At 30.8% G+C, this 15,208-nt stretch overlaps 1 protein-coding gene across 1 annotated transcript in view; it reads right to left on the reverse strand.

Moving 5' to 3' along the window:
* The window catches only part of LOC143194842 (RYamide receptor), a 201,700-nt gene that overhangs the window by 107,110 nt on the left and 79,382 nt on the right, over positions 1 to 15,208 (reverse strand). Inside the window, exon 5 of the mRNA XM_076401575.1 lies at positions 1,561 to 1,629. Within this exon, the coding sequence (XP_076257690.1) occupies positions 1,561 to 1,629 (69 nt within the window). The remainder of the gene's footprint in view (positions 1 to 1,560; positions 1,630 to 15,208) is intronic.

A 15,208-nucleotide genomic window follows, 5' to 3' on the forward strand; every position in this document is an offset into this window, starting at 1 on the left:
AGACACTCATATATCAACTGAACGTGTACATCATATTATTCACGAATATTTGGGTATGAGAAAGCTCTGTGGCGATGTGGGTGCCGCGCGAGCTCACATTAGACCAAAAACAACGACGAGTTGATGATTCGAAGCAGTGTTTGAAGATGATCAAGCGTAATACATCCGAGTTTTTGTGTCGATATATGAGAATGGATGAAACATGGCTCCATCATTTCACTCTGCAGTCCAATCAATAGTCATCAGAGTGGATTACACACGATTAACCCCCTCCAAAGCATGGGAAAAGGCAACAGTCTATATGGGCGTCTGTATTTTGGGATGCGCATGGAATAATTTTCATTGATTACCTTGAAAAAGAAGGACCATCAACACCGACTATTACATAGCATTATTGGATCGTTTGAAGAACGAAATCGTCGAAAAACGGCCACATTTGAAGAAAAAGAAAGTGCTGTTTCACCAAGGCAATATACTGTGTCGCAAGACAGTGAAAAAAGTCCTTCCTCATCCACCGTATTATCCAGATCTGGCCCTCGACGACTATTTCCTGTTCTCAGATCTCAAAAGAATGCTTGCTGGTAAGAATTTTTCTTCCGAAAATTTTGAAGCAAAGGACAAAACGTACAACAAAAGATGGTATCGAAAGGTTGCAGGGTCGCTATAATCAGTGTATCACCCTTGAAGGGTATTATGTTGAATAAAAAAAATAATTTTGCCAAAAAAATATATTTTAATATAGTAGGCCGGGGACTTTTCGATTGACCTGTTACTACTTGTTCCTATATACGAGTCGTGACCTATCTAAGCAACGATTCACTGCTTATGAATACATTAAAAATGGCTCGACTTTTGGATGCCCCGATAGATACATCGTTATTTCGAGGTGGAATCGGTACATTGCCTGACATATGGGAAAAAGTAGCGGCTATCAATAGACAATACTTTGAATAAAATACATTCAACCGATTCCTAGCAATAGAGTTTCAACTTAAAATAATTCTTAAAAATGGGTATATAAGTCAATAATAGTTTTAGTGAATCCATAAATGAGACTAACTTTTAATTATTTCAATAGATGTACTGTTCTCAATATTAATACATTTGTCATTTTACACCTTATTGTGGCTATATACTGATATAATTATTCTAATGTAAGGAATGCGTAATGCTGAATATAGTACATTCAAATTATCTATAAATAAAGCAGTGAAATACGGGATTCCAACACTGTTAGACCGAATTTAAATATGTTTATGTAATATACACAGTACAGTAAGTACAACTCCTGTTAGTTTACCAACGTTTCCGCCCCGTTTGTCTTTATTAAACATCTAATATATTTCCTGCTTTCGTTGTAGTATCATCCAACAAGGATGAGTCGTATATCAAAGCTACAACAATCTGACGCTCGTACGTACATCGTTGGGTATATCACGAAACAACGTGTTAAAACGGCTACAGATTGACTATGTCTGAATAAACTTTGTGATAAATGAAATAATATCGTACGCAATTTTATCATTAATTAGAAAGCTTAAAATATGGATAAAAACTTACCAGAAACATGTTATATGGTAGCCAGCAGAGGGTGAAAACAAATACAACTGTTATCATCATTTTTATCATCTGTAACAAAAATAATATATTTAATTTAAGCGAAAGCACTGAATTGTAATGCTGACATTATGTTTAAAACTTATAATTTGTGAGGGCGCGTTTGTTTTAGCTGCAATATTATTTAATAACAAAAAAATTAACTTAAATAAACTTGAAAGTAATTATTTAATATATTAAAATAGTAGTATATTTTTTGGAACAATTTGAAGAAATTTCAATAAAACCGAAAATTGGTTTATTTTATAAATCGTAATCTTCTCGCTAATTTTGTATCAGTATCACATACGAAATATTTTATTTTATTTTCCTTCTACTGTTAATTTTTTCTCATTAGTATCATTTCAATAAATGTCTTGTACTAACATGGACGGTTTGAGTACTCTTTGACATAATATCTTTAATCTCAAAAGATGGGAATAAGTAGGGATTAGTCATGGACAATATTGTGACTGAAATAAAAATGTTTATTGTTGCATAATACATTTTTGAACTAGAAAAATTCGTTGGCTGTGATCAATATTATTAGTATACAGTTCTATGGTAAAATCAAAATGTCATTTAGTACCGCAAATACTTGATAAACCAAAGAATGTATGAAGATGAATACCTTCAAATAATTATCGTTAATTTGAGATTAATAATAGGTTATTAACACATTTGATTGCTATATTGTGACAGTAACATGTGGCCAGAGGTAAACATTTTTTTTTAATTAAGGCCGTAAATTAGAATAAAATGGTAATACACTCTTTATTTTACTGAATGTATTATCATTTTTGACATACAGCACGGATCGGTGACATGAGCGTGTGACGCAAAAATTTCTCGTCCGGATTGAAAATTGTATTTTTTACATATTTTACACATATAACTGAAAAAAAAAACGCTAGTATATATGAATATATATATAATAAAAAATGAGAAACATGTTACTAATACTATATATATATATATATATATATATATATATATATATATATATATATATATATATATATATATATATATATAGTATTAGTAACATGTTTCTCATTTTTTATTCGTTTTTTATCCCAGACGGGCCAGCCTTACTAGCGTTTTTTTTTCAGTTTTTCGACGCCCGAAACCTTTTACTATAAGCTATTCATTGCGCGATGCTATCTTCTCCGCCCTGGTTTTATACTAATCATAGTAACAATTGTATTACAAGCGACAGGGATCCGTGTCTCGAGTGTCGGATGCTAAACTTCGGCGGCACGGTTCCGTGTCACGAGCACTCAAATTGCTAATAATATATTTTCAAATAAGTGAACAAATATAGTCACTGACTTTTCAATATGTATTGCCCCAATAGATATATTTTGAAACGGAAATTATGATCAGACCTGAGGAAAACGAAATATATTCATTCAAATCATAAATCAGCGCTACTCAACATGGACAGGATGGTTTTTTTATCTGAAATAATACGACAGGAAAGACAGTAATTAGAAACAGTTAACATTTGATACGGAACAATATTCTTAGTTTTTAAAACGTCAAATGTCAAGTTAGCTACGTGGTGTTATCTAAGGAAAATCATGGCATGAAATTTTATATTGAACATCCAGGACGATAATCATAGGTTCAGATGAAGCAACAAAAAATCGAAACGATGTTTTGCTATGTGTTTTAATTAAATGTGATAAAACTGTGACTGTACATTTTTATGGTTGGGAACAGGTACTGTTCCATAGCGTTTCTAGGGCTATACATTTTATTCTCGTAATTTTCAACATCTACGTTATCTTCGTGAAGTTCAAGTCTGTGTTGATCAATATCTGACATAGCATGAGTTTTCCACTCGTCATCCAATTATTGTTCTGTAACACATTTATGAAGCTCTGGAAATCGCTTCAGCATTGACATCATTAACTTAGCTTGTAGCAGTTGAACTCCTAATGTATATACAGCGGATACAAAAGAAAATAATGTATCGCTGAAGTTAATATTTGACGTCAATATAATATAAAATTCTTGTAATGTTTTATAGATATCTGCATCAGCAATACGAGGTGCATTTTCATCTTTTTTCCAATTATCCACATTTTCTAATTTGCTGAAGTTAGCATTTCAAATATTAGCACAGGACTTGGTGTACTTAGACAGAGTTTTCAAAATTTCCTTATTTCTGGTTTTAGTTTGTAAACAAGGGATTTTTCTCATTGAAACAAGATATCAAAATTCATTAGCAGTGAAATATCGATATTATGTATACTATGAGATGTCAAAATCACCACATTTTCGCATTCACCAATCAGCGTGAGATTCGTTGCAGATTGGGGAAATTCCGTACAAACCGGCCACGCTGGCGGTGGAAATGAAGTTCGTATACTAAAACGTGAGCTATCGTAAGATCGAATTAATGGGCGGATGTTAATTCTAGAACAATATCTAGGTTATACTTCACACAGGAAAGCACTCACACTACAAAATGATTCGATCTATTGTTAGCTAAATTGAAGGATATTGATGTTGACGACACGATGTTCCAAGAGGGCGACGCTACATGCTATACAGAGGACGCTAGATTGGCCATCAACATTGTCATCGATCGATGTGTTCATCGGTCAATTTATGCATAAGAACGTCATCATTTAAGAAAAGAAATTCTTCTTAGTCTCGTTCTACTCCGAGTTTCCCTGATATATAGTCGCTGAATGTTAAGGAAAACGTTGTTGAATATGGAGAATCTTCTCGCCCCTGAAAGTTTACTAAGACTCTTAGCAAGTAATTTGAATGCAAAGCTAGTGTATTCCGGTTAACAGAGCAGGTCTACTGCCAACACTATTAATTTCCTTTATTTAAAATTCTGCTTCTGGCAGGTTTCTTTCTTATCTTGGAATTATATTTGTATAAAATTAGCGGACCAGGCAGTCATGGCTTTTTTCCGTCAAAAGAAGTATGGGTGGTGGAAAAAATGGTGAGACAGATTTTAACTCTTTATAAAAAATAATATAAACAATATTTTGGGAATCCTATAGCAATGCCTCCTACCAATCTTACCCTATTCGAAATACAGTCTACTTATTCAAATACACACAAAAATAATGCAGAAAAATTTGTTTAGTGGTTTAGTATTTCACTGATATATAAAGAAGTTGTATGTATAAAGATATTCCAAAATTATTAAATTATATTAAATCTTATATCTGAAACAGTTGAATGAGGCAGAATAAGTAACTTTTTAATATAAGGAGTGGTATCCTTAACTTTTGTTCGCCAGGAAGTTACAAACTGTAACTTTCAGTGACTGGCCCTGATGTAATTTTCGAACGGAATCTTTAAATATAAATAAGGGCAAAAAGAAAAAGGGTTGAAACATTTCCCAAAGTATGACTAGTTTGTCAGTTGTTGTTCTAAGAATACTAACATATATTGATGAGTTCAATACAATGTTAGATATATTAAAATATAATATAAGTAAATAAGATATCAACAGAATTATTTTTCAATTTCTGGCTGAATTTAAATAACCTGTATTATGTTGACTTTCGTGTGTAGATGAATTTCAGTTTATTGGCATAGATCTGCGATTTCACTAGTCTACGTTCGGATCAATAGCACTAAATTGTTACAATATCTATCCTATATTTATACAAATTTTATTCATATCATATTAGTTTATTCAATTTGAACTTCAACATGAGATAGCTAAAATTAAAAAAATAGAAAATATATCTCTATATGAATAAAGCTGTATGATATTCATTTAAAATAATTAGTTTTTCTTAGTATATTATAATCTTTAGCAAATAAATAATGAAAATATATTAAAATATAATCAAATTTACGAACATCATATTACAAATTTATGTAATAAATTAAGTCGTATAAAAAACATAACACTACTAAATAAGAAAAACTTCAACAGGCAAGCTAATTTTATGTATTCTTAATATTCGAGAAGTTGTTTCTTTCTTTTTTCAATTTGAACCAAGATGAAAAAAAATTTCAACATGAAATTATCGCAACTAAGAACCGATCACAATATTATTTATATTATTATTTTTGTCTGTATTCTGTTCCTTTCTACTGACTCCTTGAGTCGTTAAATTGCAAAATCAGTTGTATTATCCTAATTTAATAATACACCATTAAACAGTCCGTAGTCTTAGCCTTTATTAATTTTATTTTTATGTAATAGGCTTTTTATTATTACCCAGTTTGCAAACAAAATTTTCCCTCTGGTCGAAATTCGGCTATGGTGTATTACATTAGTCAGGTTTCTGTCATAAGAGAGCAAACAAAATAATTAGAAATTAATATGTCAATGTTACTTAAATTAGTTTTCAGAATATTTTCAATATAACATTAGAAATATATTTGTTATTTAACATTAATCAAATTAAAAAATGTGTGTTTATTAAAACATGCAAGATATCTCATAAACTAACACTATCTAATTTTTTAATGGCATTAGTTTCCTTTAATTTCCAATAAGTTTCACCAAATAATGTTGATTAAAGTTTAAATCACTACACCACTGAACATTATGACAAAGTGTCATAAGTAAGATTGTTTACAGAACATTAATAATTTCAGAGCATTGAATTTAAGTATATATAATTTTTCTTTAGTTTTTTGTATAAATATGGAATATTAAATGAAGTAATTTTTATTTTTATTAAGTCATTATATTTTTTATTAAGTAATAAAATTTGTCCCATTTGTTCTATTTATGAGAACTGTGTAGACAGTTTCATTTTATCTTCATAGTGATATACTATAAAATTACATCAGGCTTATTTGAAGAAAGAATAATATCTAAAAACTACCTAAATTTTTTAATAATATTGCATCGTTTTTTTACTTATTTATTTCACTATTTAATTGAAACAGTATTTATTTCTTCTCTTTTTTCCTGTCGGTATAATTATTTATTTCAAGCTATTGCTTAATGTAATATTTTGGAATGTCGCTATTGGAAATAACTTGTCTTTAATTTATCTTCTATAATTTTATTTAATCTACTGCTTTTGACTTTGTTTTATGTCCGAAATGGGGACTAACAACTCACTAACTACAGTCATTGTAACTCTTAATGCACAGATTAATATATTTATTACCTATAATATAAGGTTATTGCTTCTTTACGAAATGCTAAAACAAAAGTTAAAATTGATAAAATATATAGAAAAATCTAAATAAATTTTAAAATTACCTCTTAAAACATTAATGTACTATGCAATAACTCCTTCCTATTTTAAGCAATAACGGTATTTTCTTAGCTATTCTGAGTTCATCAGACTTTGAATTAATCGAAAATCTTAATATTGAAAATGGATTAATTAATGTTTAATTTATGAATATGAAAAATCGACCAGGCGGACGATTAATATTATTCTCAAATTTTATTAAAATAATTTGTTGACCCTACATATAAAAAGCTAACTTTATATCATCGTACTTTTCTTAATCTTTAATAATTAATAAGCATAAGTAAAACGAAATATTAAATAAATCCGCTTAAAATTAAATATCGTTTAATACTATCTTAACTCACTCAATTTTCATGTTAATATCGCATATTACACAAAAACGGTTAGGCTTCGAAATTTTTTCCTCATATAAGCTTTAAAAAGGAAGCAAAATTCAATTAATATATAGAGAAGATGTGCCGTATCTACCTAAAGGAGAGACAAGGAATAAACGCATACATGTTGAGGAATGCACATGAGAAAGAGTACATTGACAATAGTGTGGTGTGTTTTAGTGTATTGTAGTTGTTAAGGTATAACCAACATAACACAAAAAAGCCAATTTGAAAATGATACATAGACTAAAATTTATATATCTCAGTATTTTTTGATCTAGAAAATGTTTTCTGATTTGAACAAAATTTAGCATTAAATATTCATCAAATTATTTCATTGCTAATACCAAAGGTCTTATTATTGGTTATATTGTGTCATAATATTTATTAATTAGTACACATATATCAGTATCATTATATCATATCATGTTATAACACATATGACTATAACATCAAGTTGTAACACGTTGAAAATAATTGATGGCCCGTAATCATTCATTATATTTTATTAACACAACACTCACTATGGGACATGATTCCTTCGATAAGCCAATCAATTCGGCTTAGCGTTTATTTAAACGACAAATGCAGTTAATTAATTTAGCAGCGGAAGTGACATCCTCGATTTTGCTTCCTAAGTTGAAACACCCCAATCCACGATAGCTTATCTCTGGCAGATAATGCTGTAGTCGTATATCATTAACTTTGTTACTGTGGAAATTTGCAGCGAAAGTCTAACGAAATCAGTTCCGACGATGACCCGGTTTTATGGGTAAAGTGGGGCTTTATGAACGAATTAAACTTTTAAGATCGAGTCCCTCCCTTCCGTTTCGTATTTTGATAATAATGATGGATTTGTTTTATGATATTAATTGAATGCTTACTAGACATAACTTTGAATTGCTTGTTTTGTTGTAATTGCTCCCATTGTTTATTGTGTTGTTGTTCTACGAAATGTATCAGTTACTGTATCATTAAGTTGTTCAATGTTATCGAAGAAATGGAAGTAAAACAGTTCCATTACAACTAGTTTTCACAGTCTAGTTTTTTTTGCTAGTTCGTTTTTAATATTCCGGTTAATTTATTAATTTTTCTTTATTCATTATTCTTCAAGTCCAGATCTAAGGCTTCAAACTCAACCTAAAATATTGTTTGGTGCTCCCACTGGGGTACTTCACATATGGATGAGCAAGATGTTAACTAAACAGCCAATTTTGGTCATCAAAATTGATGACGTCACACATAGCAACAATTTTCGTCAAAATTTTAGATTTATGATGTTTCAACAACCATATAATACATTTTTGGCCTAAAAAACCTTCCTCGAAGTAAGCTTTAACCGTGCCAAATTTCACGCCTCCAGGAGGCACCCTTTTCTTCAAAAAAGGAGATAAATTGATCTTATAAGTATCGCAGCAATAGACCAAATTGTAGATTGCAAAAAATAATGTATTTTGTTATAGGTGAACCGATTTCTGGAGTTATACTACCTTATACGACAAGGCGCTCGTCAAATATACCGTGTAATGTAAATGAAAATATCCCAGTATTACCAAGGTTCATCTATAAAAGCATATGTATATTAACTCTAACTTTTAAGAGTAAATTGTTTTAAAATGAAACTGTTAATTTAAAAAAATATTTTCCTAAATTATTTTTTTTAGATATATTTTAAAGTCTCCGTTTGCCAACTAGGAGTTTATCTCGACTGAGCCTAAAATTTAATGTGGGCTTCAAACCACGGTCATCAGCATTAGGTCTACCGACTGGCGAGTGACCAACTTTCGAAATCATCCCAGAAGATATCCGGTCTTAACCAGCCTGGTTACTGGCGGACTGGGATTAGGACAATCACATATAGGACAATCACAAATTTTAAACAATCACAAACATAAATTTACGACCTTGCCCTAAGAGCATTTGAACCCGCGGCTATCGCAACAGTAGGAGGACCGTCCTATCGCCTTTACCACTGCGCCACCAAGCCGGCTTTAAATTATTTATTGAAATTTATCTAAATAAAAATGCTATGAAATCTTTCATAGCCAAGCCTTTACAATATTTGTCTCCTTATTTTTTGTTATTAATAATTATTTCAAACATTTTATAAGAATGACATCTTGACTATTACGGCAAAATTAATTCAAGAAATATTTTAATCTTTCACCAGAGACAACGAGATTATTTGTTATATAACTAAAGCGCCAAAATTTTAGCTCCGTAAAAGCAGATCTGATATCAAAAGAAATAGAAATAAATCATCTATAAAACGTTGCTTATAATTAAAACCCCAATTCAAGCTTTTTCATTCTGTTTTTCGCTGTCTACAATCTTGAAGATACATTTATTTAGTTCGCGATTTATCGATTATTAGTGGATTACACGAGGGTTAACTTTTATATTTTAGAATTTGAGTGCAAAACGATTTGTTATTAATGTTGATTAAGTAGTTTTTTAGTTCGGCAAAATAGTTTTCATACGGATCAATACAGGTAGGTTTTCCATTGCTTCTGCATACATCTTTTGTCAATACAACATATTTTATAATTTCAATAATTCAATATTTTTTTCATCATTATCCTTCAATAATTTCTTAAATAAAATGTGTTATTTCAATAATTTTCAATGTTTTTTTCCCTTCCTATATGTAGTTTCAACATTAAATCAATTATATATCATATTTCTGTATTTTTATTTATAAAAAATAATAATGATGTGCAATATGACGTTTTAATAAAAATAGAACAGTTGGATATATATTAATTATATTTTGATTATTTCGTTCTATTCAATATTTTTTAAATAAAATCTTAAATAGAATTATTTCCAAAATTTTACCCTTTTTATTTACCTCCTGAACCTATTTGCCTGCCTAATACACTTGACAGTAAATCTAATAATCACGATAAAAAGAACTATACAGTCGAACATAGAACTTTCTCCTTTTTCGAAGTCGGTTAAAAAAATAAGTAAGCTGCGTATACGCATGCGCCAAACTCGGATAATTCTCTATTTTAAAATAAAATGGAGCCAATATGCGCATGCGCAAAAACCGGAGTTGTTGTGGAGAAATGTATCTTGAGTAATCTTCTATATTAGAATTGGAGCTGGGAGCGGGTCGGTCAGGTTTAACGAAAATAAAGCCTATAATATTTGTTTATATATTACATCGCCAATCTGACAGCTATTCCTGGTTGCTTGATTTGGGCGTATTTCGTTTTACTGGAGTTTAATTACCACTAAATAAAAAAAGTAAAAAAAATTCTTCCTCCGTATAAGCTTTAACCGTATCAAATTTTAAGCTTCCTGCCGTTTTCCTGTAAAAGGGAGACAATATTTTTGTTAAGCCGATTAATATATAAAGAGATTAAAAATATTTATTGGATGAACAATGTCTTGGAACTAATGTTCTCAGTTCGAAGGAATCGATATAGTTTCCTATATATCAGAATATTGTAGATTATTTTATTGTGGTCTAAAGCTACAAAAATATAAATAAGTCAAGCGTTATGATATTATTTTAATATTTATCCTATATTCTATTTTAGTTGAAATATGACACCGACATAACAGCTTCAATATCCGAATAAAAATAAAATATAAAACAAAATATCATCCACATAAATGAAATTCAATTTTATAAAAACACACGCATATATGTTTAGTTGTATTCGAACTAGAGGATACGAACAAAAAATTACGTCATGTATATTTTTCGGTCCACTAATTGGGAGACGTTTAAATCCGTCCATCACCGAAAATAAATTCAATGCGAAAAGGGAGGAAAATAAATCTGGAAAACGTTTAATGTAATTAAAAGTCAGACTGAGCGGCGGTTTTTTTTTCACTTGTGAAATTGGAAATGTATATTTCGAAAGCGGTTTGACATCATATATGTGCGAAGTTACATTGACACGATAACTTTTTACGATTTTTTAGTAAATAAAGTTAGTCTTTATGGGATGTATACCAGTAATGTTACATTCATCAATTAAAAAAAAAGAAACTGTATTGTCTTTATCAAGTTTCTTGAAACTTTTTTTTGCCGTGGGCAATAAGCATTATAATATGATTTCCGTTATACAATATAATGCTACCGGCATGTAGAATATCGCTTCAGTAAGTGATCTGGTGCTAAACTTATAATCTAGATCTTATTCTAGATAATATTCTAAATTATTCTAAACTCTATCCAAACTTATTCTAAAGACTATTGTAACCTATTCTAGAGATTATTTTATCTCATTCTTTTTTTTTGGCCTGGAACCGGGAAGGGGAATCCTATTACGAATACCTGGTTGGGAAGACCCGCAGAAGTAAGCTAGTTGGACTGGATATGTTGTGACTCCCTCTGGGTTACCCACTAAACACACCACACAGCTTGCGGTGCATGAGTTAATCGCTCGCCGGAGAAGGTCGAGAGAATCTGGAGTTAGAGTACGACGGGGAAGTGTCGGCTGTGATAGAATAAGGCCATGAAGATTCGAATGATTTATTGGCCCCAAATATCGGCCAACTCGGTAATACATCTATTGTCCGAGAGATGAAGAGTGGAGAAATATCTCGAGTAGAGTTCGGATATAAAATCGTGAACCTGGGGGACATCTGTTTCTTTATGAATCCTGACGAACCAAGGGACATTGATTATTCTCCTGAGAATTGTGTTTTGAAATACTTGAAGACATTCCACCTGGCTAGGTAAGACCTATTTTAGATAGACACTGGAGCAGTATAGAACGACTGATCGAACTAGCATCTTGTACATGAGAGATTTTATTGAGAGAGGAAGACTGCTGGCCCGGTTGAGAAGCGGGAACAGCAAATTAACAATACCTTGACCTTTATGGAGGGACCTTTGAATGTAGGAATTCCACCTAAACTTGCGATCGATGACAAGACCCAGATAGGTGGCTTCTTCTGACCATTGGATTTTAAGAAGCGAAATGCTCGGTGCAAAACGCTTCTTGTGGAAGAAGATGGCCTGGGTTTTCTGTGGGTTGACTTGCAACTTCCAGAAATGTCACAACTGGACCGTCTCATCGAATGGTTTTCGGAGTCTGCTTCGGATGTGCGGTGCTACTCTTAAAGAAGCAAAGTAAGTAGTGTCGTCTGCGTAAAAAGCTGCCTCAACTTGTGGAAATTTATCTCGTTCAATGTGTCTGTTAATCAGTTCATATGGTAGTTTACGTTTGAGCCTACGCACTTCACTGTCATCGGGTACATTTAAATGTTTAGCGAGTTCATCGAGATGTACTAACAGTCTTTCAGAGTTCTTTGCACTAACACTTCGAATCACACTCTTTATGGGTTCTAAGGGGATATCGCGCTGAATTAATTTATTGGAGACGTAATATGGAGCATCGACGAAGACTCGCAACACTTTATTCTAGAACCTCTGGAGGATATCCGTGTTAAACACTGTCTGGTCCGTCTATTCAGCAACTTACAACTCCTTTCTCTTGAAATAAAAGAATTTTCATGTAAACTAAATGTTTTGTTTTTGTCTCTGTACACTTCATTACTGACATAGTCTGTATTATTCCGGGAGGTTTATAAGATATTGTAAATTAATTCAATTATTGAATTCGATTAAAGAATCCGAAAAACTTAATTTAATGTAAGGTCACAAAAGCAGGATTAAAGTTGCGTCCCCTAGCATATTGGTATTATAAACTATTTGTATTTTGAAAATCATCTAGTCCGTAGTTCACGATGTAAAGCCACCAAAGGCGTCCTAAAGTTATTTTAAACAATCTTAATTTTCTCGAATTTGGACAGAAAAAAACTTACAGTTCAAATGCGAATTCTTAATTTATTAGGCCTGTCGTAATTTATGGAGACCAGAGCTTGGGCAAAAAAATTCTATGCTATATTATAAAATTTGTGTAAAACAGTGCAATTCAGAAGCAGTTTGCAACAAAAGCATTTGCATAGCATTAAGTTTAGAGTAAATATAAGATATAAACTACGAGGAAAGTAAATTCTTGGGATTCGACCATCATGAACAGAACTTACTCAAAGCCCTGACCTCATACATTCAAATAAATGAGAAATTTGAAATAATTCGGTGGGTCTGCTCGCCAATAGTACCATAAATAATTTAACGCTGTATTATAGTTATTATGCTATGTGAACATAATCGAAATTCAATTTCTGTCAATTCGTTCTTTGTTTACAAATCATTTAAACGTACGGTAACACATTAAACATCGTACAGCCGTTAAACTTTAGCGCTATTAGTACCAAACTTGTGTAGTCAATTCCGCTTATTCATGAGCGCCATATTATCTTTTCCACAGATATTATGTCGTTTGTAATTATTAGCTTATTTAGGATACAGAAATAAGAGAATGATGTTCTGTATGAAATAAGTGAACTGATCAGTAACAGACTTCGTAACATTTTATTAGTGTTATTCCACTTTTGATTTACTTTAATTAATATTGAGTTCTTACATTCATTTTGATTAGCTAAAGTTGAAAATGAAAAATTAATACTTGATTAATAATTGCTACAAGTGTCAAACAACCTAACCTTATTGTAAAATTCGACGGTTTTGACATTATTTTACGCAAAATAGCAGTTTCTCATTTGGCATTATTGAGTTATTCAGTGTATATAGACTTTAGTGTAACAGTGCCTAAAGTTTTGAGTTTAAAAAATTTATGTATACTCATTAATAATGAAACGATAAAAGTAGATATTGGGAGCCAAAAATTATCGTTAAAATTATTGACTTAGAGAACGAATTATTTCAACAACTAGTTTAAGCTCATTGTGATTTCTATCCCCTTTCAGTTTATTTCCTGGAAAATGGCTTTCATTAAATGGAGAATAGAGGTTACTACATGCAAGCATTTCGGGAAACCAATGTAATAACGGATTATCTAAATTAGAGTTAAATTAAGGATCGAATAAGTGTATTAGATTTTTATAACCACAAATCTTCCTTATTTCCATTTTGTTAATTTATTGAAAGTCCTAGTATCTGCTTATTTAATCTGGTGAACGACAGGAAATTCAACTTTGATAAGCTATATTTGAAAAAATCACGTTTTACGATTCACTAAATATCCCTTTTCGCATCAGTTGGGATTTTATAAGAGGATTTAAAAAAAGTTGAACAGCAATAAGCTGTTTTGTGTGTATTGTTTTATGTGGAACCTATTTATGTTAAGAAATTTTATGGAGAACTTGTATCTAATCCCACTCTTAGACAATCTCGAAACATAGGTGGGTTCAGTTCAGAAGACTATTATAGATTTCGTGCATGGAAAGGATATTTCTGGATTAATGGAAAGCCAAGGAAAAACTGGATAGACTGTACGTGATTATCGGATTTTTATGGTGGGCTTAATGGCTTTTTCGGTTTTATTATGCAAAGAGTGAATGAGATCCATTGCTTTTAGTTTTGTTTTGTGATTCTTTAATACTAAATTGATAGACTATTATCGTTAATAACATCAAATATTAAACAAAAATTTTTTTAGTCGGTTTGTAAGTTTTATGTTATTTATAAGCCTGAAACAAAGCAACAGATTAGATTTGTTTCGTTAATAAATTAATTTTGTGTATATATCACAAATTTATATTATTATTTTTGTATTGCTTAGCCTTCAAGCTTATTGCACTGCCTTCAAACTGATCAGTTGGTAGTAGTTCAATTAATATTATAAATAGTTATACAAACTTATGTAAGTATTAAAATAAATTGTGTGAGTGTATATAGTAGAATATAAAATACATGTAGTAGATATGTTAAATAAGTTTTTGTTTATTTTTATTTAGTTATTACAAGGATTATTATGTACATATTTTATTTTAAATTTTTTTTTGTGTTAAAACCCTAAGTTTGTTAATTTTTTAATTTTCAGTTAGTTCCTTATTTATTTTTTAGAAGTCGTTTCAATTGTTTTGTTAAAAATATTTTATTTTTCTCTCTGTAGTATTAGCTATTTATCCAATAAATTAAGCAGTTTATTAAATATTGCAATGGATAGCTCAAGTAAAAGTACAGCTCATATGAGGAAAAGT

This window comes from Rhynchophorus ferrugineus, unplaced genomic scaffold, assembly GCF_030347505.1.
Source record: "Rhynchophorus ferrugineus isolate W39M unplaced genomic scaffold, kcgeb_rfMv2 rfM4, whole genome shotgun sequence".
NCBI classification, from domain to species: domain Eukaryota; kingdom Metazoa; phylum Arthropoda; class Insecta; order Coleoptera; family Curculionidae; genus Rhynchophorus; species Rhynchophorus ferrugineus.